Source organism: Osmia lignaria, chromosome 16, assembly GCF_051020975.1.
Source record: "Osmia lignaria lignaria isolate PbOS001 chromosome 16, iyOsmLign1, whole genome shotgun sequence".
Lineage (NCBI taxonomy): Eukaryota > Metazoa > Arthropoda > Insecta > Hymenoptera > Megachilidae > Osmia > Osmia lignaria.
Genome location: NC_135047.1, coordinates 320,639 through 345,710, shown reverse-complemented (window position 1 = coordinate 345,710; position 25,072 = coordinate 320,639). Strand labels below are relative to the sequence as shown.

Below are 25,072 nucleotides of genomic sequence, written 5' to 3'. Positions count from 1 at the left end.
CGGCTAGTACTAGAGTCGGCTGTGCTACACCGCAAATGGTACATACACGCAACACAAGTGATTTTCCCTTCTATCTATTGGAGGTCAATATTCGTACCATGGTCATTCTATTATATGTCTGCTAGAGCTATTTGGAGCCATTGTGTTAAGTCTGAAGTAGATATTTACGTTTTATTTAAAACTAACAAAAAGTCACTTTATAAATAATAAAAATGCTTCGACATATGCTGCGACCGATCGTTCAAAATACACGAATGGGTAAGTTAATAACATTCGTTCGTTATAATATTTAGCTATTCAAAAAATATTACGTAATATCGATTTTCGTTATCTTTGTTATACTTTGAAAATGTTTAGTATTAATTATAAAATATAATTTTTAAGTCTCTGCAGGTATTTAAAATCAAGATAAGCTCAGTAATTATGGCCTTTTTTCTTTCATTTAATCCAATCCTCCCAAATAAAGGCAATAGTTTTTAATGTTTCATTGTTTTAACCTTCGATGAAAATTCTCATCAGGGATTAAAATTATTTTGTATATCATCTGTATTGAGAAATTCATGAGATTTTTCTACATTAATTAAATACAAAGAATTTAAATCGTTTATTAACTGTTATCAATTAATGTCTATTATTTGGTATTAGATTAAATATTTAAAACTAAGTTACAATATTCTTTTATCATTTTGTGTGGTAAGTCAAGAATGGCTGTTATTGTATGACTATGGTTTAACATATAGTGACCATAAATTGGAAATATCAAAATAAGACACTATAATTTTCTTTACATCTCTTGTCAAAATTTTGTTTTGGGCAACTTTTGGAGAAATAATAGTTATGATAAAAAAAACTGTTATTTTGTAACTATTTTTTATTGAACATTATGTAATTGAAATAGTTTGTAAATAGAACAATTTTTTAATGAAACAATGTTTTAATACAAACTTATTTTAAACAAAACAATACATTTAAAATTAATTATATTTTAACTGTTGGATTATTGATAATAATTATAACGCGTCAGCTAGAAAGCAAAAATAAATTAATTTTATATTTGAGAAACACTGCGTGCTTCAAAGCTATATTTACAGACCAGATGTCAACGGACCTATAGGCCTGGGACTGTTTATACCTAAGGGCCTGGGTAATAGACTGAATGCAGTCCTTTTGATACTATAAGTGGGACTTATCCTTACGGACTTTCTTGTCACTTTGTGTCAGTGTTCCAAACAGTGAAAACGTCCTTCCTAGTTGCTTAATAAAATAGATTTGAAAGAAATAAACTGTATTCTAGAATTTATTTTATCCATATCCAATAGGTTATGGGCCCAGTGAACGATTTCATTATTAACTTTATTTTTCAAAAAAAGTGACAGACTAATAATATAGTGATTATAAGGAAACAATATATTGTGATAGTGTTTAAGAAACTATAGTGACTAAAAAATATAGTGATTAGGCCTTTTTAGTATTAAATAGTATATAACTTTATATTTAGTGGCATTTTATTTTTTTTTAATATATATATACGTGTGATTTTTGTGTTAGTTATTAAAAGACAAGAACTATGGAAAATCTAAAGGCTAAAAGAAATATTAAACCTTTCAATGGTGAGCGGTATAGTGTTTGGAAACTTAGAGTGCGTGCTCTAATGAGTGAACTAGATGTGATAAAGGTGATCGACGAAAAAGCTCCAGACATGTTAAGCATCGAATGGATTAAAGCCGGAAGGGTCGCCAAAAATGTAATTGTGGAATATTTATTGGATATCTTCCTTGGGTTCGCAAGTATAGGGAGTACAACGAGAGAAATTCTGGAAAGTTTGGATGCCATATATGAAAGGAAGAGTTTGGCAACTCAATTGGCAATTAGAAAAAAAGGGTGTACTTCCGTAAAAGACATACCTCCGATATTTTTTATACTCTGGATTTTTGCGTATTTTGACGTGCTGATTACGAATATGATAGTGAGAATTGGTGCAAATTGTATTTTCATGGCGGAAACCATTCAAAGATCATAAAAATCATAGTTTGTTTTATTTACTTCCGTAAATAATGGGAATTTTGAAAAATACTTCAGATAAAAGTTGTAGACATCATCAAAATGCACATTTTATGTCGTACTGATTTTTGTCATAAAGATAATAGTTTCTATGAATAAAATAATTTTTAACAAAAAAAAAACCGACTTCGAAATGCACTAAAAAGTGTAAAATAATTTCTATTTCATTTATACCAATATTCCATAGCTATTAATAATATCTACTTAATCGTTAAATAGGATACCAAATACATTCCAAAGTTTTCGGAGGCGGCGCAAAATTAAAAATACCCGAATATACGATGCTGCCAATAACGATTTGATTGTGGCAAACTTGGTAATTAATAACTCGTAAGCAAAAAAATTCGAAACGTTATAGATACGGCAGAAAACATTTGTAATTGTAACGATTGTATGCTAAGCAGGCTGAGGGCCAACCATTTTAAGCTAGGCGAGTCGCTTGCACACAAACGTATTATAGATGATCCTACCTGCGAATGCGGGGAAGCGGAGGAAGATCTGTACCATGTTTTGTGGAAATGCAGTGGGTATGATGGTTTAAGGGTGAACTTTCTGGCGGGACTGGAAAAGAGGGGATTGGCTCCGCGCTCCCCTCTCCCGGAACTTCTGAGAGAGGACAAACCAGGCATTGGAAAACTGGTTGCCAGATTCCTGTTGAGAACCAGCCGTATCATTTAGTGCTATGACATAACGCTCCAGTTATAACTATAATGTATAGTGTGTGAAAAGAGAGGAAAGAAAAAACAGTGATAAGAATCTGAGTCTTGAACATTATGCGAAACCAAGAGTCGAATAAGACCTAGCAAGGGAAAAGTGTGCCTCTTGCTTCTATATATAGAAGATGGTAAAATGTAAAGAAAAAAGAAAAGTATATGTATAAAGAATACGTATGCTGTATACATCTTTTGCATGAGAGAGTGCATACGTGAGCATGTGGAAGAAAGGGCTATCTCGATACTTTAATGCCTTATTTTAATACTCTAATAACTACTAGAGTTCCCAGTATTGATCTGCGTTATCTTCTTAGGATGATCTGCATTGCTGCATTGTATTTTTATTTTTGTTTTGAACAGAAAAGAGAAGAGGTGGAAGTTGTTGTTAGTGGTGAAAATAAGTTATGGAGTTAACAGTGTGGTATGATACAATGTTTGTAAAGGTAGTGATATGAATACAGTAATGCTTCGAAATAAGCAAGTGGCTCGGGACCGAACAGTTGCTTATTTCGAAGCAGGTAGCTATTCGGCTTGACTTTGTTCTCGAAACGGGACGATAGAGAACGCGAGAAATGAGTGAGAGATCCGAGGTAGCGGCAAATCATAAAGTGATCGGCCGAGCAGCGATGTTATTTTTTGGACAAGGATAGAATATAACATGCCCTCTCATTCTCGCACTATGCTTTATTTCGAAGCAAATATACCAGACTGAGAAAGCATTATATATATTCCATCCTTCTTCTACTAACCGATGTCACTGCTCAGTCAAGCGTGAAATTTATTACCCTAAACATCGGCTTCGCGCTTTCATGGACCTCTCACTCGTTTCTCGTACCTCTCACTTTGCGGGCGACTTCAAACAAAAAAGAGGGGATAGCGACTTGCTTATTTCGAAGCAGAGACCACTTGCTTATTTCGAAGCATTACTGTAAATACTATTTGAGAGTGAAAAGTACTGCGAATGGAAAAGAAATATTATTAACGGTATCGCATGATATTCGTATGCTGGTATACCCCAAATTGAATCGAATGACGAAGTACACAAAGGCGCTAGGGGATTGGCAGACTTGCCAACCACCGAAGCGCGTGGTCGACAGTGTTCGTTGGGCAGGTAGGGACGGAGAGTCCCTAAAGAACGCCACCCTTATCATATTTGAAAGGGGAAATGTATGTATGTATTACATTACATTACATTTTTCTTTACTTGGGAAAACCACTCCCAAGATGGCGCTTTGTAGGGGGGGTACCCCCTATATTGCCCAACGAACTTTTAACGACTTCTTATTTCACCTACAGGTCATTAATATCCTTGAAAACACCCACATATTTCCTTCCGTCCTTATTGGCCAGTATAAAATTTGTCTCTTACATCCATCGCAACGCGAACTTAACCTATGTGAAATCTTTACCATCTCACTTCACGTAATGAGAATGATATGAGGCGGATACGTCTTAGATTACTTTTTTTAGCTTATCTAAGAATCTGGAAATTTTTTTAATTATTCCCAAGTCCCCATTTATTAATATTGCCTGGACATCAGCCCCTACATCAAAGCCTTTTTCATTAAGGTATTTATTTAACTCAAGTCTCTTATTGTACAATCTGTCGCAATTCCAAACCACATGTTCTATGCTTTCCACCCCGTTTCCACAAGTACAGTCCCTTTCTTCTGATAGATTTTTCCTGAACAAAGATTCACCAAGGTTAAAATGATTTGTCCTGATCCTGCTTAGACGAACAAGGTCACCCCTGTCCAACCCTTTAATGCTATAAAACCACGGCTTTCTAGCTCCCACATTATTATTGTTTATTGCAAAGTATTTTGCCCTCTTCACCTCCCTTATTCTTCTAGCTCTATCCTCACTTCTGCTCCATGCCATATCCATTATATAGTTTACAATATCCTTCTCTACTATACCGTACTCAAACTCTTCCTCCCCAAAAGTGGCTTCCCCTGCATGCCGGTTCTGCCCTTTCGTTGCCTTCTATCCCTACATGGCCCGGGATTCATGCAAGCGCCACTCTTCCCCGAGTTCTAATACCATCAGATTCTGTTTCTGACCTATTCCTAGTCCTATTCGCCCCATTTATTTCCATACTTTCTCTCAGGATTTCATGGACCCAAGGGTTATTCCCTTCCCTTCTGCCTATATTTTCTAATTTACTTAGAACACTCGCCGAGTCTGAAGCTATTAAGACACTTTTGTCATGGGATAGGACTTTTGCTAACTTCATTGTTTGTAAGATGGCAAAAGCCTCCGCAGAAAAAACCGACGTTGCCTTGTTCAGTGACCACCCCTGTTCCCTCCACTCTGATTCCCTCATCCTAAACCCGCCCCCACCGCCTCAGCTGGGGTTTTTTTTGATACCATCTGTATAAATTTCAAGAATATTGTCCGGATCAGTATTATCCCAACACTTCCTTTTAATTTCCACCATCAAATTTCTATCCTCCATCTCTGTATTTTTCCTAACTTTACCCATATCCCACTCCACTACCGATCCACCCTCATCTAAAAACCTTCCCATCTTGCACCATTTCTCCCTCCTTATATTACTCTTGATTGCTCTCGCTGCTAAGTTTTCAGTCATACACCACGCTCTCGTCCATGGATCCATTCCCTCGATTCTCTTTTCATCTCTTACTACTAGTGCGCTCATTAAGGTTTCATATACCAAGCCTCTTCCTTTAATTCCATGCTTCAAGATAAATCTTTCCAATAGGACCTCCGCTCTCTTTTCCATATCCATAATTCCTGTCTCCGTATTCATTAAGTTTATAGGAGTAGTAATCCTATATCCCATAGCGATTCTTATCCCTGTATTGTGTAATTTTAGTATTTTGTTTATTGCTCTATTATTTTCCCAAAAATACAAGAAAATTCCTCATTCCATTCCCGATCTAACCAAGCTTTTGAATAATAATACCATGGTGTCCGGCTTATCCCCTTTTTTTACTCCAGCAATAAATCTTAGTATATCTAGTTTTTTTAACTTTAGTTGCAACCATTTCAATGTACTTGTTATAGGAAAGAGCCTCATCCAGAACAAAACCCAGGAACATAACCTGTCTTTCTTCTTCTACTTCTGTCTCCCCGATCCTTACTTTATATTCTATGTCCACTCTACCTCTGTTCCTCGAGAAGTTCACTGTCTTAGATTTTTTCTCCGCTAACTTCAGGTCTAATTTTGCAAGATTTTGTGTGAGTCTGTCTAATGCTTCTTCCAGCTTACTTATTCGAGTCATGACGTCACCGCCGACGACATATAAAACAATATCATATCATAACTTCTATCCGCATATAGAAGTATTTTTACTTCATTTTGCTCCACGTTTCTTCCTATCTCCGCTGTATAAATATTATAGAGAAGGGGACTTAAAATCGACCCCTGTGGGAGTCCCCTTGTAATCCTGCCATTTATTTCCTCCATATATCTTCTAATGCATCTTGCACCTCTGTCCTTTAACCAATTTGTTAAATAACTCTCAATAATGGTTGGGCAGTTCCTTTGTTGTAACAGGCTTATTAATTTTTTATAGTTGACATGATCATATGCCGCTTTTACATCAACAAAAATTGCCAACACCTCTTCCTTTCTTGTAAACGCTGCTTTGATATCCGTAGTCAACGTTACTAAATTATCCATCGTAGATTTCCCTTTCGTAAAGCCACTCTGTCTATTATCTATAATATCATTATTATCAGCCCATTCATTTAGTCTTTCCTTTACTAGTTTTTCTAAAATCTTCCCTAGACAGTTTATTAGAGAGATTGGCCTTAAAGCCTTTTTGCCTGGTTTATCCAGAAACCTAATTACCACCTGATTCCAGGCTTTTGGTACCTTGCCCTTCATCCATATCCAATTGTATAATTTTAACAAACACCCCAATATTTCATTATCCAATCTTTTAATTAATCCATAAGTTATCCCATCTTCCCCAGGAGCAGAATGTTTTTTGACGCTATCCAAGATTTTAGTTATGTCCCGTTTTTGGAAGGGATTTGCCAAGCTCCGAAGTTCTTCCCTAACCACATCAAACCTCTCTTGTTCCCTTGACGTTCTACCCCAGGGTGGATTATCCTCCCCAGTATCCCTTCCCTTGTTCCTTCCAAAAATCTTCTTTATTTCCTCTTCTTCTAATAGTCGAACTTCTTCTTCGAATATACCCCTTAACCCGGTCTTGTTAATACCATTTTTTATCTGTTTTACCTTTTGCTTCCTTTGAACTTGTAAAACAGTCTATAGAGGAGGGAAATCATCCCAAGCTTTACTTTTTTTTCCGCTACCAATTTTTTCATTTCTTTTTCTATTTCCCTAAGGGAGATCCAGTTCCGTTGGTTAAGGTTCCTAATGAAATTCCTCATCGCCCTTCTTTTTTCCTGTTTTTCATTATTACATTCTTCATCCCACCACGTTTGTTTCTTATAGTTTTTCCTCCTTCTCTTCCTATTTGTCTCATTTCTTTTATTTCCGACATCCCTAATTATGTCCCCGCCCCCAGACTTCATTATTGTCCGTTTAATTGCATCTGTCAGGTCTTTACATCTTTCCTCCACATCGCATATTGCCCATCCCTCCAATTCCCACTTCTTATTCAGAGTCCTAGCCTCTTCTGCCGAGTGTATCAAATATAAATTCCAATTTATTTTCTCTTCCTTAAAGACTCTCGTTGCCCCCCTAATTTCATATGTTTTTATAAGGGTTTCCTCCTCAAACTCCAACCCAACTACTTGATGGTCTAAGTCAAGTGTTTCATTTTCTTCGAAGACCTGCGCTCTGTCCATTATATGGTGGGTCCCAATGAAAAGGTCTAAATTTGAAGGGGGCGACCCCTCACTCCTACCCTTGAGTTTGTTTGCTTGTTTATTATAAACATATCATAGTCCCTGACAACTTCGTCCAGCAATTTACCTTCTTTACTCTCCACTATACAATTCCAATTTTTGCTTCTAGCATTAAAGTCTCCCATTATTACTGTTATCACTCCAACCCTTTTGTTCCTAAACAAGTCCAGCCAATCTTCCTTACTCCATCCACCTCCCGGCCTACGATATATAACCAGCACATCCCAATCCTCCTGATCATCCTTTACCGTTATTCCTAGAGCTTCACGACCCTCCCCCTCCTACTTTACATCTTTTCTTACCACAAATTTTACATTTTCCTCCAAGATTAGAGCTATACCCCCTCCCTGCTTAGTTTCCTCCAAACCCTTTCTGATAACATTATAGCCTGAAATTACGCATCTGTCTTTCTTTTTTAGCCACGTCTCAGTGACGCCAAAAATGTCAAATTTTCTTACATATTCCTTTAACTCCCCTATCTTTCCCCTAATACTTCTCGCATACCAGATTCCTATATTAAGCTTACCTTTTTCATCGTATGTAGCCATTTTAGGTTATATGAGATCTTATTCCTATGTTCTTTAACTTTCCCTATTCTCCTCATTCTCATTGAAGCAAGGCAGTAAAAAACTTTCTTTCCTATAAAACATATAAATTTTATTATATCAATTTGATAATTTTTATCCGCACAACGAATACAGCCTGCATACTAAGAACATGAATACCTCCACCAACTAAATATTAGTTTCCTTTCCTTATTTTTGTTCTTATGCAATACAAAAAAGGGTAATTCTGACTTACGATTCAAAAAACAAAAATACTTATCTTTACTTTCATCTAAATAGTGATCCATTCTAAGCCTCATCCGAGCTTTAGCCATCCTATTCTTTCTCAACATATATTCCTTGTACATATCCATCCTTATTAGACACACTACCATATGAAAGTCATTTCCTAACTGGTAATAATAGTTAACACAGTAAAAGAAATTACAGCAAAATTCTCCTGAAAAGGAGAGAAACCAGAAGAAAAAACATTTTTTTATAATTTTAACTTTACCCCTTATTCGTTCCTTAATGTTTTCCCATTCTATGCCTAATTCTGTTATTATTATTAATATTTTTATAATTTTTTCTTTAACATATATGAAAAAAGAGAATTTTACACAGAGATAATATGTTTGTGTAATTAAACAATCTTTCCACATACACATCCTTCCATAACCCATCCTTAACCTAGAACTGTTTCGATTCTTAAAAATACTTCTCCACACACGCCATTCCTTATTGTCCATCATCCTAATTATGGTGATCATTGTTCCTATTAATACGTAACCTATCCTCTATTCTTTTTATTAAGTCCTCTAAACGATTCCTTCTGTATTATTCTTCTTGGTGTTCCTCTTCCGGGTTCCTTCCATACTCTTGTCGTGCTCTAACTGCTATTGCTTCAATCTCACGTCTTTGCATTTCTCGCATCTCTTCCCTCCTCTCCGCCATTTCCTTTTTTCTTCTTATTTTGTTCCTCACTTTTTCCGGAATCGGAACGTCCCAGTCCGGATTGTGTCTAGTTACATTCCACTCTATGTATTCGTCTTCTTCTGACTGTTCCCTCCTCTTATTGTTTCTTAACATATTCTCAACTTCTTGCTCATAACCCTCGTCCATTATCAAATTCAATAGGTCCGACAGGAACTCCTCCTCTCTCTTCTTTTTCAATTGTTCTATTAGGTTCCTATTTGCCCTTTGCTCTACACCACTGATCTTTTTGATTGCTTTTTCAATCGTAAACCGTTCCCAAACGTATACACCCCTTCTTTATGTTGGTCTTCTCCATCTTTCACCCGTAAGACCTTATATTGATTGGGGTGCGTTTCCAAATTCTCAGCTAGTTGGCTCCTGTTATACGGGGGGTTATTTTTTTCCCTTCTATTTTCCCTTAGTCTCCCTCTTCCCCTCCCTGTGCTTTGCGTATTGTTTCTTCTTATATTATTGATCACCTTTTCCCACCTTCTGTTTTCTATCTTTTCGGGGTCCACCAATTTTTTTGCATCCCTAATTCTTTCCATTTCTGTATCTAGCGGCACTTCTTTTCTTTCCCAGAAGTCGACACGTTTAACCGAAAGCTCGGGGAAATCCCTGCTCCCCCTACTTCCTCCCACAACCTCTTCGCTAAAGTCTTCCCTCAGCTGGCTTGCTACTATTCCTTTTGCTGTCGCGTAAGCAACGCTTTTGTAGCCCATAACCTTTTTTATCGCTCCCTCTCTTTGGTATACCCAACATTGTTTGGAGAGGCTGGTATGCCCCCCTCCGCAATTCGTACATACGGGTGTCTTTTCGCATCTTCCATGTTCCTTTTCTAAGCACACCAGGCATTTCCTACTGGTGCTCCTACCCTGCATTTGAACATGACCATACGCGAAGCACTTAAAACACTGTTTCACCGCTTCTATATACGGGTGTACCTTCAAACCAACGTGCCCATAACATATTAATAGTTCTGTAGGAAGACGATCCCCCTAGAGGGTGGCCAATATGGCTACCCCCTCAACCCACTCACTCCTACCGTCCTTCACTATTTTTTTTTTCATATGCTCGAATGACACTTCACCTTGTCCCGGCATAATGTTCTCTTTCAACTCTTCTATTGAGTCTTCCCATTCGGTGATTACTCCCTTCCTCGTTCTTTTCCTCTCTGGTAGGTATGCTTCAAAACTTGCTCCCTCTTCGTCCGCCATTTGCAGGATAGCGTTTGCCGCCGCCATATTGCTAAAAGTAAGTTCGGCTTTCTTAAATCCCACCATCCTTAGGCCTGTTAGATAGCGACCTTTTATTTTAGTTAGCTTGTATATTTTAACAATGTTATTTCGTTTTGTTTTACTTGTGGTTTCTTTTTTTAACGCCACAATCACTATATATTCCCCGCTTTTCAGCTCATCGGAATAAAAAGTTTTCCGCTCATCTCTAGATTTCCCTCTGTGCACCTTGTTACCTCCTTGTATTCCTTCCTTATCGTCCTTATCGTTAGTAGTTTCAGTATTTTCTTCCAGGTTCTTGTCTTTCCCTTTGTCTTCTGAGGTTTGTCCCTCAGACCTAATATCCGAAAAATCTATATTCTCATTATTTGTATTTGACTGGCTCCTTTCTCTTTATTGTTTCGTCTTTTACCTTCCTTTCCTTGATCGGCTATCTCTTCCGCACTTTGTTTCTTTATTCTTTTACCTGCTTCTACGCACAACTTTGCCTCCGTTACCTTCTCTTCCAACAATGACGCCGTGCTATTTTTCAACATGTCCACTTCCTCTAACTCAACATTGCCAATCTCTGAGGGTAACAAGGGATTTCCTGTAGGGAAATCTAGGGATTCTCTTGATATCACGTTTTCAACTTCCTCTATCTCCGTACTCATACCGGTCTGCTCTAGGCCTCTGTTGACCATCTGTAGGCTAATTCTACTATTACTTCTTTTCTCCAATAATCCCCTAGCCTTAACGTTCGATTCCAAATATTCTGTTTCAAACTCACCCTCACTTCCAAAATTTCCAAGTTTATACCTTTTGATTTCCATTGCGCCTCGCTCTCGGTCTTACTTCTATTCTTTGCATTTTTACTCCTTTTTATAAGCTTTTTCTTCACTCCTCCGCCCAACGGTAACGGAGTGCCGTGGGGAGGGGGGGGGCTCGCCCTCCTGCTCTTCAATTCTTTTTCTTTTCCACCCGAAGCTTTATTTAAACAATCCCCTTTTCCTTTTCTTTAATGCCCCCCCTTCACTTTTCCGCCTTAAAACTACCCCCGTCAAAGATTATCAATACAAAAGGATTCACTATACAAAACTCCTGAAGGTCTCCAGCTGTATCAAACACGTCTGCTCCCTACGGTTGCCACCGTGGAACTCCGTATGTATGTATGTACGTAACGATTGTATCAGAAGTTGGTAGCACTTCTGATGTACAATATCAATCATAGTGTCAGTTCGTCTCGTGTATTTTGTAATTTCAAATAAATTATTGAAATTCTATATTATTGAATATTCTAAAGCTTTTATCAGATGATTATGTTAATTATTTTAACGCTTTTATTAAATAATTAGATTTATGATATTTGCTGCAGTTAAACTTGGACTCCAAAGTCAGTGCTTTTTCACTAGACGAACGGACACTATGATTGATATTGTACATGTATACAGCAGTTCACGAAAGACCATACTTAACTTGCGCAACAGCCGACTCTAGTACTAGTCGTGCTGAGGTAAAAATGGCAACATCGCGGGAGTCCGGTCTGAATATATCAACACCTACCCTACTCTATCTGCCTCCCGGACTCCCAGACGCCCAGCCAATCAACGTTGTCAGACTCCCGGCTACTCTTTGGACTTCACATAACCTCTTTGGTTTCGTTCCAATAATTTCGTTTGTTTCAAGGTTTATTAACTTATATACACGTTTATCAATTCTTAAATGTTTCAATTTGATCCAAAGATGGTTTCATTTTGCTTCATATCTAAATTTTCTTGAAACCACTGTAAATATTTCAAATATTATGCTTCACAACACTAAACTATTTCGAAAGTACACAAAATATATATCACATTTATAACAATTTTATACTACCACGTCACTTCTACTTGCCATACTTGCAACGTTTATACATTGTTTATACATAATTCATACAAAATAGTGTATATTACTACAGCTTTTAATTAAAAAACACGTTAATTACAATTCCGAGCACAGGACTCTGTTTTTGAAAATAGGACTCCCGATTGTCACGTGAGCGGTGTTGCCACGTTGTTCAGCATGGCTAGTACTAGAATCGGCTGTGCTTGCGCAGTTCACTAGGTCTAGGGAGATTTTTAATAACGTGTGTGATTCCCCTCTGCAGCTTGCTTCTTACTTTACCATCATATAAATGGTGGACAGAGATATATGACGTACGATAACTGATAACCGATGATGATATGGTAAGGATACACGATACAATGAAATTCCTATTATTTTTAAAAGAAAAAATTATATGATCGCAAAGTAAGAAGCAAGCTGTAGAGGGGAATCGCACACGTCATTAAAAATGTCACTAGACCTACTGAGCCGCGCGAGTTAAGCATGGTCTCTTGTGAATTGCAGTATAGTTAATCCGCAATGGGTATGTTGATTCCCGTTGAATATTGTTTACCTGAAATTATCAAATAGGTCATTTGTCATAGGTTGACGACTCCTGAACTAGGATCTTCCTAGTAGAAGAAAAGTTTTTAATTTTGCGCCGCCTCCGAAAACTTTGAAATGTATTTGGTAACTTATTTAACGATTAAGCAGATATTATTAATAGCTATGGACTATTGGTATAAATGAAATAGAAATTATTTTACACTTTTTAGTGCATTTCGAAGTCGGATTTTTCAGTGGAACGTGTAGTATTTGTCGGATAGTGTAACATGATTTTGCGTTTTTGTTGTTTAGCAAATAACCATAAACCGAAAAAAAATTGACCGAAATTAGATGGTAAATAAACAACAAATTCCATACATTTTTGCAAGTGGGATCATCGCGGATATACAGGGTGACACGCGACTACCTCCACAGCCAAAGAGCGATGATTGCTAAGGTGGTTCTAAACAACTTTTTCCTTTGCTAAAATGTTGGTTAAGGCTTCGTTTTCGAGTTATTAACGAAAAACACTGGCCGAACCACGAGAATGTTGGGTATGCTCTGCGTTCAAGCCGTGGTCGTGATCAAGTGCATCGGCATCACGTCGGTATGATAGGGTAAAAGTTAATAGAAAGTTAGGGGAAAAGAATAATAGTATCGAATTATTGGTTGCTCATGAACAACGAAGAAAGTAATGAATCGTTATTCATGTAGAATGAATAAATCGAATTGATCCAACACTTTTATTTGTTGTACGATAGGAGTTTAAAATAAAATAATTTTTAACAAAAAACACAACCGACTTCGAAATGCACTAAAAAGTATGAAATAATTTCTACTTCATTTATACAAATACCCAACAGCTATTAATAAAACCTATTTACTCGTTAAATCGTATACTAAATACATTTCAACCTTTTCGAAGGCGGCGCAAAATTAATAATACCCGAATATACGATGATGCCGTAAACGATTTGATAAGTTGCTGACGCCTGAACTAGAATCTTCCTAGTAGAAGAAAGTTTTTAATTTTGCGCCGCCGCTGAAAAGGTTGAAATGTATTTAGTATACGATTTAACGAGTAAATAGGTTTTATTAATAGCTGTTGGGTATTTGTATAAATGAAGTAGAAATTATTTCATACTTTTTAGTGCATTTCGAAGTCGGTTGTGTTTTTTGTTAAAAATTATTTTATTTCACACTTTTTAGTGGAACGAGCAGTATTTGTAGGATGCAGTAAGGTGGTTTACCGTTCTTATTGGTTAATTGCAATAACGATAGTTTTCAACGCTAACAAGTTCCATACATTTCTGCAAGTGGGATCATCGCGGAAATATCTCCTATTAAATGCGAAAGGTTTCATCGCGATCGGTACATGCCTTACAGAGTATACATATGTATATAGAAACAGTAGAGAATCGGCGACTGCATGCTGACTCATACACCGGTAGAAACATGTAGGCATACGTAGAATTCAATGTAGTAGTAACAATAGTTTTTCACGAATATCTCGGAAACTAAAGCTTTCCGTTAATTAAGCATAAGAAAAAAGTTGTTCAGAATCATACCCCCGACAACATATTAAAAGATCATTGAAATCGTCCAACCTTGAGATTAAAAACTTCATGTATTTTGCAATAACAATGAAAAAATGAAAAATTTTTTTTTAATAGGACCAATCGGAAGACACCCTAAAAGATGCAAAAGGTTTCGTTCCGATTGGTCCATCCATTTCGGAGTAATCGGTGAACACACACAAAAAAAAAAAAAAATACATACTGATCGAGTTGAGTAACCTCCTCCTTTTCGAAGTCGGTTAAAAATAGTTGGTAGTCACTTTTGAAAAAAAATAAGAAAAACGAATACACGTTTTGGAAATCAAAATAAATTTGCAAATAATAAAAAAAGGATTGAATGAAAATGAAACTTACTAATTCATCTGTAAATAATCCAGCTGCAATGAAAATGGTTTTTCACTGGGTCATTGTGCCAATCCTGAACATTCGGGGAGGGAACACGTTAGGAAGAACAGCTGATCTCTAGACGGGATCATTGAACCCATTCAACCATACTGTCACTATCACTTTTCACAGAATTTTACTACATGGTCCGACAGGGTTCAATTCTTCCAACTAAATAAACATTTTTATTCACTGTCACGTTGCTATTGCAATGCGCACAAATGAAAAACGTAATATTCCACACTATTTCGTAACGTTTTCACGACGTTACTCGCCTTCCTTTCCAACTTCAAATGAGACTACAGTAAAAGCTGGATATATGCAACAAACATTGGGACCCAGGCGTTGCATATATCCAGTCTTGGTATCGATTCTGTGTCCGTACAAATCGTTTGTACCCTGCCGCGTTACCTATTCTGCGTTCGTACAAATCGTTTGTACCGTGCTGCGATACCTATTCTACGTTCGTACACAACATGCAACGTGTTGCATGTTGCATGTTGCGTGTTTGATGTATCTTTGGCGTGCAGCCTGCCTTATACATATGTAGCCGAGATGTCAATTCTATATTGTTTATTTTATTATTATTCTTTATATATTCTATTATCATTCTGTTATTACTGTTAGCTTGTAAATTACTGTAATTTTCAATAGGAAGAAACTGTCCGGTTTCATGGAAATCACGGGCTGTTCCTAACATCATAATTAACAACATTATTATAACATGTTCCTAACAACATTATTTTTTTCCAATATATGACAATACATATTATAATGTGCACTTTTATTATTATTTTAATAAATAAATATAATTCAAATCATATCGTGTTTGGTACCATTTTAATCAGAAAAATCTCACAAATGCGTTAGTAAAAGTTTCATTAAGAAAAAGTTAAAAATAAAAAAGTTTTATCGTTGAATTAGTATTAGTCACACCGATATTACGGTCGGATCATATTCCACGGTTTCCTCGCCGAGCGGCTCGGCTCGGCTTAGGAGGATCCCCCCAAGTGGAGGGGATAGCGATGTTGCATATATCCAGCCAAACTTTTGTTGCATATACAGTAAAACCTGGATAAATGCAACGAAAGAATGCTTGGATAAGTGCAACATCGCTATCCCCTCCATTTGGGGGGATCCCCCTAGACGAACCGAGCCGCTCGGCGAGAAAACCGTGTAATATGATCCGACCGTAATATCCGTGTGACTAATACTAATTGAACGATAAAACTTTTTTATTTTTAACTTTTTCTCAATGAAACTGTTACTAATGCATTTGTGAGATTTTTCTGATTAAAATGATACCAAACTCGATATAGGTTGAATTATATTTATAAACAATAGTAATAGAATAAACAACATAGAATTGACACCACGACTGAATATAAATGATGTCGGCTGAATACAAAAGATGTGTATGGACACAGAATTGGCATGTCGGCTGAATACAAAACATGTGTACGGACGCAGAATCGACACCTCGCTTGGATAAATGCAACATTAAATACCCAGAATCGACACCTCGCTTTGATAAATGCAACATTAAATGCCCAGAATCGACACCTCGCTTCGATAAATGCAACATTAAATGCCCGGAATCGCCACCTTGCCTGGATAAATGAATCCTTTGAAACCAGAGTCGACACCGCGACTGGTTTTGATTTCGATCTCTGTTGCTTTTCGCCAACCTTTAACATCAATTTTAGCAAGTAATTATAATTCAAACTATATCGTGTTTGGTATCATTTTAATAAGAAAAATGTCACCAATCCGCTGGTAAAAGTTTCATTAAAAAAAAGTCAAAAATAAAAAAGTTTTATAGTTGAATTAGTATTAGTCACACCGATACGTTTCAGCTCTTTCCTTTCATCATCGGACCTCTCTCTTTCCGTCACTGTCGGTCCCTTTCTACGTTCACGCTTGGCTGGTCGTCGCGTGTAACCCGAGATCCGATACCTCGCTTGGATAAATGCAACCACTGGGTCCCAATCTTGGTTGCATTTATCCAGGTTTTACTGTATCCAGCTTTTACTGTACTAGCTTCAGCGTCTGCGAAGTCTGTTTCGCTCTTTGTTTTTTTCTACAATCGAAAGTAACCGAGAGTAAGCGAGAGAGGCTCGTGTCGACCCTTTGAATATAGCCGAACGTAGAAAAGGATACAGAGCGAAAAAAAACCTCGCAGACGCTCAACCTAACAGTCTTATTTGAAGTTGGAAAGGAAGACCAGAAATGGCGTGAAAACGTTACGTCGTAGTGCCGAATATTACATGCTTTTCATTTGTGCCCAGTGCAATAGCAACGTGACAGTGAATACAAATGATTATTTACTTGAAAGAATTGAACCCTTTCGGACCATGTAGTGAAATTCTGTGAAGAATGATAGTGACCGTGCGGTTGAGTGAGTTCAATAATCTCGTCTGGAGATCAGCTGTTCTTCGTAACGTGTTCCCTCCTCGAATGTTCAGGATCGGCACAATGATCGGCACGTGGAGTGTTTTCCCGACTTTCAAGTATCAGTCCCATGCCCAATCACAGCGAGCAAAAATCAACCAATCAGACGTCATACAAATGCACACTCCCTTTCCCAAACAAACGTCCAATCCGGAGCGTTCGTAGAACAATTAATACCATCACCAAAGCCAAGCATTCTATATATATAAACCATGTAAAAAGACACAACACAACACAACTCTCAAGACCTTGTATTCGTAGATATAACTTGCCGTCAAACAGTATTTTCATCTGTATTTGCAAAATATATATATAACGTATACTACTACTACACTGTGTTATCATCATTCGGTGCCCAACTGTACTGTGTGATATTTTGCACGTGCGCAATAGAGCTGTGTCCAATTCTTACAGTGCACAATAATACTGTGTCCAAAGGAGCTGTGCGCAATGAGATAGTACGCAATTGTATAGTGTCTCTCTCTCGGATTACACGCGACGACCAGCCAAGCGTGAACGTAGAAAGGGACAGACAGTGGAGGAGAGAGAGAGAGAGAGAGAGGTCCAATGATTAAAGGAAAGAGCTGAAACGTATCGGTGTGACAAATACTAATTCAATTATAAAACTTTTTTATTTTTGACTATTTTTTACTGAAACTTTTACTAGCGCATTGGTGAAATGTTTCTGATTAAAATGATTACAAACACAATATAGTTTGAATGGGGCGAGGTTTGTTATGGGGCGCTGTGAAAAATCCAGGCAGGCGCAGTCAAAACTTAGCGAAAAGGGATAATCTCAACATTCAGAATGAGAGAAGGACGGATGACTGTAGTGCGTCTCACTCAGCGTTCGGGCGTTGTTGCCTTTTTCGCTTGCCTTCGCAGCACAGTTCGAGTGACGTAATCAAGCTGACGCTTGATTCTGGCTACGATTCCAGATCGGCAGCCTTTTTAGTTTGTCGCCACCTTATAACTACTAGTTGAACTAAATTTGTCACGTGACTTGCTCTGTATTATCCAGATAATCGCGGAACTCGTCTGTGGGAATGCAATCGCGATTTTTTGTTTTTCGTCCTTATATAAGAATGTTTGAGGCTGGTTGAGGGCTCATTCGAAAGAGGAAGGTTCAGTGCAGCGCGCTCTGGTCATAGTTTGAGTCACAAAACTCTTTTAGTGACCTAAAAATACCTTGGATTCTGCAAATGTATTTTCTCGATTTTTCCACTACTTTGGACACCCATATTATTAGATATTAACAAAATCTCGTTGAATCATGACCAGAGCGCGCTGCATTGAACCTTCCCCTTTCAAATGAGTCCTCACCCAACCTCAAATATTCTCATATAAGGACGAAAAACGAAAAATCCCGGACCCCTTTTTAGGCCCATTTTTGCCGGTAAGGTCATCTCGCTGCATTACCCGTGTCTACCCCCTTAATTGTTGACGACGTTACGAGAACGCCGTCGAACACTGCAAACGTCGCTGTTGTTAGTCTACCGAAATATGACCCCCTCCCCTTCTATAATCAAATTCTATTATGGATATCTAAATTCCAAGCATCCAAAAATTAAAATATAAGGTAGCTTAGTGTTCTCGTTAATATCTCCAGTATATGATATTAACATATAATATCACATTTTATGTTATATAGAAAATAATAATTCATTAAAATTCTCGGGCAGAGAAGGATAATGCAGCCAGTAATGGTATAAAAAGCATCACAAGTAAATGTACTGTAATTCTACAAAATTAAAACCATTGAATTCAATGTGGTTATTTCAAGTCTATTATGCTCATCTGTCCATTGTGTGTTTATTATTGAATAATTTTTAACAAAAAAACAAATCCAACTTCGAAATGCACTAAAAAGTGTCAAATAATTTCTATTTCATTTATACCAATATTCCATAGCTATTAATGATATCTACTTAATCGTTAAATAGGATATCAAATACATTTCAAAGTTTTCGGAGGCGGCGCAAAATTAAAAACTTTTCCTCTACTAAGAAGATCCTAACTCGGACGTCGGCAACCTATGATAAATCACCCATTTGATAATTTCAAGTAAATAATATTCAACGGGAATCAACAAACCCATTACGAATTAACTATACTGCAGTTCACGAGTGACCGCACTTAACTCGCGCAGCTAGTGATCTACTGTGGTCTAGGGAGATTTTTAATAGTGCGTGTGATTCCCCTTTACAGCTTGCTTCTTACTTTGCGTTCACATCATTTTTTTCTTGCGGCAAATAATAGGAATTTCATTGTATCGTGAAACTTTACAATATCATCACCGGTTATCAATTATCGTATGTCATATATTTCTGCCCGCCATTTATATGGTTGCAAAATATAATAAGAAGCAAGCTGTAGAGGGGAATAACACACGTTATTAAAAATCTCTCTAGACCTAGTGAGCGGCTTGTGAACTGCAGTATAGTGCATGTACATCAGGAGGGCTGCTAATTTCTCATACAATCGTTACAATTACAAATGTTCTCAGCCGGACCTATAATTTTTCTCTTACGACTTATTAATTACCAAGTTTGCCATACCGCAATCAAATCGTTATTGACAGCATCGTTTGTTCGAGTATTTTTAATTTTGCGCCGCCTCCGAAAACTTTGAAATGTATTTGGTATCCTATTTAACGATTAAGTAGATATCATTAATAGCTATGGAATATTGGTATAAATGAAATAGAAATTATTTGACACTTTTTAGTGCATTTCGAAGTCGGATTTGTTTTTTGTTAAAAATTATTTTATTTCACACTTTTTAGTGGAACCCGTAGTATTTTTAGGATAGTGTAAGGTGATTTTGGGTTTCTGTTACTTAGCTAATAACCATAAACCTAAAAAATATTGACCAAATTTAAATGGTTAATAAGCAACAAATTCCATAAATTTTTGCAAGTGGGGTCATCGCGGATATACAGTGTCACGCGACTACCTCTACAGCCGAAGAGGGATGATTGCTAAGGTGATTCTAAACAACTTTTTCCTTTTCCAAAATGTTGGTTAAGGCTTGTTTTTCTAGTTATTAACAAAAAACACCGACCAATCCGAGCCCGTACAGCGAGCGGGCTCAGGGACTGCAATGTCGGCTATGAAAACCGGGCCTGACGTTGGTCGCAAACGAACGGCTCGGCATGGCACCCCGTTGGCATAGCACAATAAAAAATTGGACGGGTAGAACATTTTTAGTCGTTGCTTAAAATGAATACGGAACCTAATCTCTTGTCGCCTATCATAATGTAAAAAATGCAATTCTAAGCATTCTAAACAACAAATGAAAATGATTGAAATGGAATAATTAATAAACGTTTGAATTGGAAGCCACGTTAATGATGAAAAATTTGAAAACAATATAAATGAAACTTTCGCATTCGTTCGTAAATTAACCTACTATGCTGAAAGCAGATAATTGTCACTGGGAATCGAGGAAACACGTTCGGTAGAACAGCAATTTTCATGATCGGGCCAGTGAACTCCCCTCATTTATTGCACTTAGGTGTGAATAATAGGCGAGGTGTTTGCTCATCGAATGTCCAGAATCGACACAGTGATCTAGTGGGAATTATTTGCTTTCAGCGTAGCAAGTTAATTTAGAAACGAATGGGTAAGTTTCATTTAAATTGTTTTCAAATTTTGCATCATTAGTGTAGCCTTTAATTCAAACGTTTATTAATTATACCACTTCAAACATTTTTATTTGTTGTTTAAAATCCTTAGAATTTCCTTTTTTACATTATGACAGGCAATAAGAGATTAGGTTCCATATTCATTCTAAACAGCGACTAAAAATGTTCTACCAGTTTAGTTTTTTTATTGTGTTATGCCAACGGGGTGCCAAGCCGTTCGTTCGCGACCAACGTCAGGCCCGGTTTTCGTACCCGACACTGCAGTCCCTGGGACTGCGTGCTATCCGCGCTCGGATTGGTCGGTGTTTTTTGTTATTAACTCGCAAACCAAGCTTTAACCAACAATTTGGCAAAGGAAAAAGTTGTTTAGAATCCCCTTAGCAATCATCCCTCTACGGCTGTCGAGGTAGTCGCCTGACACCCTATAATTCCTACCAAATATGAAAGATTTCATCGCGAACGATACATTCCTTGCAGAGTAACATGAAGGCGTAGATTTTTTGCTATAATAGTAGTTATTAACAAATTCAATAAATTTTTGCAAGTGATATCATCGCGAATATACCTTCTACTAAATGTGAAAGGTTTCATCGCAATCGGTACATTCCCTGCAGCATAAATGCCAGAAGACATAAATGAAGTATTACGTTTTTTGCGATATGAGTCGTTAGGAATGAAAAAATACAAACATTTTTTTGCGAGATCAATCGAGAAATACACTTTACAAGATGCAAAATGTTTGATTCGATTGGTTCATCCGTCTCGCGGTAATCGGTGAAAAATATAAGTCAAGCATTACGGTTATTGCAAAAAAATCGTTAACAATGAAAAATGCAAAATGTTTTTTTAACGGGACCAATCGGGAGACTAAACACGAGACATCCTACTATGGTTCCTCCAATGTTCAAATTTGAAAACAAAAACAGACTCTTTATCTTTCATTTACTTTAAGCTAGGGGATTTAAGGTAGATGAAAGGTAGAGTCTTTTTGTTTTCAAATTTGAACTTTGATACTTGGAGTTCCTGTTCATATAATAATGGTTTTTTGAACAATAAAGGTTAATACTTCTATTTATAAGGATTGGATTAAATAAAAGGAAGAAGAGGCCATAATAACCCTTATTTTTAAAAATATATGAAATCAAAAAATTTAGAAAAAGTATTAAGAAAGTTCAGCCCTTGTTTGTATACTTGTTTTCAGATTATGACTTTATATTGTAATATGTTTTGTAATTATTAAAGGTCCATTAACAGTGATGTAACTGGGGTTTTTGTTTCATTTTACCATATGTTTTGTTTTTAGTTGCATTACATATCGCATTTTAGGCAAATTATCTATTTCTATTAATGTAAGATAAAATTGTACACTTCGGAATTTTCAAATTCTGTACTTTTGGGGTTTTAGAATTATCTGAAATTTTTAAATTTGAGAGTAGTCAGGGAGCCACTTTACATTTTTGAAGGGGTTAAATATATTTTTAAATATATTTATCAGAATAATTATTATTTTTGAAAGGATATAAATAAAATTTTTTCGCTGAACTTGTAGAAAATGCATTCCTCTCCGATTTCGATGATTTTGAAATATGTTGTAAAATTCGACATTTTAAGCAACTTTTTTCCTTTGACCTATGTACATATATGTCGGACTCGCTTAGTTTTCGAGATATTCGCGAAAAACCGTGAGTACTACTACCTTGAATTTCACCTGACATTGACGATGAGTGATGAGTCTTATCGAATCTGTTGCGGCGTGTGACCCTAACACATATACATACCGGAGGGCCGATGTGCGAAGGACACGCGGAGGAAAGACTGTAGCCAGCCGGCTACTGGCGTGAATACACACGCCGCGACAGATTCGATAAGATTTATCGTCGATAAGCGTTGATTTAAGAGCCTATGTTTATATGACATTTTTGTCTTATTTTTGCTTGTTGAATATGTTGGTAAAGTTTGGCGGGAAAAAACTGGGACACCCTGTATATTGGTGAAATTTGTCATACCCAAATTGTATTGCAAACAGCTCTTTTTCTAGCTGCGCATAACCTCTCTGGAGTGACAGTGAGCGTTTTTGAACTGTAAGCTATTGGCCTACCTATTGGCCTACTGGTTTTGCATGATCACCGCGCCTGTTGCCGACTTTGATGAATCTACCGATAGAACTAAGGGTATCTTGGGGTTATAATGTGCTAGAACTGGTGCTTTTGTAACTGTCTCTTTGAGAGACGCCAGACATTTCTCATGATTTTCATTCCATAGCCAGGTTGAGTCTTTTTTCAAAAGATTTCTTAAAATGCTGGTTTTTTTCTGACAAATCTTTATTGAAAGGACCTAAATAGTTTATCATGCCTAGAATTTTTTGCAATTCTTTTACATTGGTTGTCGAGGGCATATTTATTATGGCTCTAACCTTTTCTTGGTCTACTTTTGCACCTTGCTTGCTGAATACATAATCTGAAAAGCTTACTTTCAGGACCAGAAACTTGCATTTGGATCTGTTTAGTTTAAGATTAACTTTCCTGGCCCTTTCCATGACTTTATATAAATTTCTATTGTGAATCTGTTTCGTTTCTCCATATACTAATATGTCGTCCACAAATATTTTAACACCCTCTAAATCACTAAAGGTATCTGTCATTATTCTGTGGAAAAGGGTATAGCAGGATAAGATGGTCAAAAGTGCCCTCGAGCCGATTTTACTTCGCAATGTACCATTCGATAGCTTATCCCAAAAAACCATGGTATACCAAGTTTCAGCACACGTGGTACCACGTTACAAAACATTATAGAAAATATTACGGTATCAATTCAGCATAGCACAATATACATTTACTGCACAAATATGAAATAAAGAATATTTTTATGCAAAGTGTCCAGAATTAATTCCACCAGTGTGCAATCTTCTTCTTCTTCTTCTTTTTATTTGTGTGCAGGTGTCCTGTTGTTCTATTTTAGTAGAAGCTGCTTCTGACACTGTGTAATAAATATTTTCATTAACAATTTACATATACTATAAAGATTATTTTAAGAGTTATTACCAAGTAATAACGTGGATAACTATTATTAGCTTGGATTTTGAAGTTCCACCCGTTATGTATACTGCTTGATGGGATACTGTGTTTACAGAAACCAGCCATCCCATACTGACGCATTCACCGCCACAGACGTGTAGGTTGTTCACAGAATTCACTGTAATAGTAGTAATTTCTTTTGCAAATATCTCGAAAATTAAAGTCGAGCGCTGGTTATATGTATAGGAAAAAGTTGGTCAGAATCTCAACGATATATTAAAAAATGAGCGAAATCGGCGAGGTTGACGAGATATCGATAATTACCGGTTACTTTTTCTTTCTTTATAACAATTTAACCATGTGCATGTGTTTGTGTTTGTTAAAATTAATTAGTAACAAATTACTGTCGAAGGTGCCCGTTCATATCATGTGCCTCATGATGTCAGACCTCCACACATGGATGAAGTGCCTGTACCATCAGGTTCATGGCAAGAAGCATATACTAAGGCTAATAGAAAATATAATTTGGTATTAGCACTTGGTATTACTTCACTACTTGTTACAATAGCAATTGTACGTATGACTATAAAATAATTTTGAATTTTAAATTTTGATTTAAATGATTTCTAACAGTGCTTAAACTTTCAGGGCAGATGGAATGGAACACTGTGGCTTAATTTTGCTCCACCAAAACCAAAGCCAAAAGAATAATGTTTTATTAAGGTATATATTTAAACAGAACGCAGTAGCACCTAATAAATATTGTATCTGTTCTTTTACAATTAAAAATTATAGTGCAAATGTTATACCTGTCATTGTAATTATTTTATTGTAAAGAAGAATATAAAATTTCTTTAGAAATATTTATATTACACATGAATTTTTTATTCACACTTTTATATACAGTATTGCCTCGAAATAAGCAATTCGCTCGGGACCGAACAGTTGCTTATTACCGAGCTGGTATGCTATTCGGCTTGACTTTGTTTTCGAATCGCGACCGAGTGGCACACTACAGTAAAACCTGGATAAATTCAACCAAGATTGGGACCCAGTGGTTGCGTTTACCTAAGCACGGTATCGAAGCTCGGATGACACGCGACGACCAGCTAAGCGTGAACGTAGAAAGGGACAGACAGTGGTGGAAAGAGAGAGGTCCGAAATCAAAGGAAAGAGCCGAAACGTATCGGTGTGACTAATATTAATTGAATCAAAAAACTTTTTTATTTTTGACT

At 36.8% G+C, this 25,072-nt stretch overlaps 1 protein-coding gene across 2 annotated transcripts; it reads left to right on the top strand.

The window, feature by feature from the left end:
• Window positions 1–24,704, top strand: COX7B (Cytochrome c oxidase subunit 7B). 2 transcript variants are annotated; one of them, XM_034316455.2, is made up of 4 exons: window positions 1–258; window positions 23,953–23,994; window positions 24,250–24,410; window positions 24,486–24,704. In XM_034316455.2, the coding sequence occupies exons 1-4, from the start codon at window positions 213–215 to the stop codon at window positions 24,546–24,548; spliced, it is 312 nt and encodes a 103-aa protein (XP_034172346.2). In that variant the 5' UTR covers window positions 1–212; the 3' UTR covers window positions 24,549–24,704. The 2 variants fall into 2 exon arrangements, with proteins under 2 accessions (XP_034172346.2, XP_034172347.2); XM_034316456.2 differs by lacking the exon at window positions 23,953–23,994 and having other exon boundaries at window positions 11–258.
• Window positions 24,705–25,072: the final 368 nt, after the last annotated feature.

Bases quoted from the DNA above. Each gene is read 5' to 3' on its own strand.
- COX7B (XM_034316455.2), top strand. From the start codon at position 213: ATGCTTCGACATATGCTGCGACCGATCGTTCAAAATACACGAATGG. The intron at 23,995-24,249 runs GTAGGTTGTTCA...TTACTGTCGAAG, and splicing joins GCATTCACCGCCACAGACGT to GTGCCCGTTCATATCATGTG. The intron at 24,411-24,485 runs GTACGTATGACT...TTAAACTTTCAG, and splicing joins TACTTGTTACAATAGCAATT to GGCAGATGGAATGGAACACT.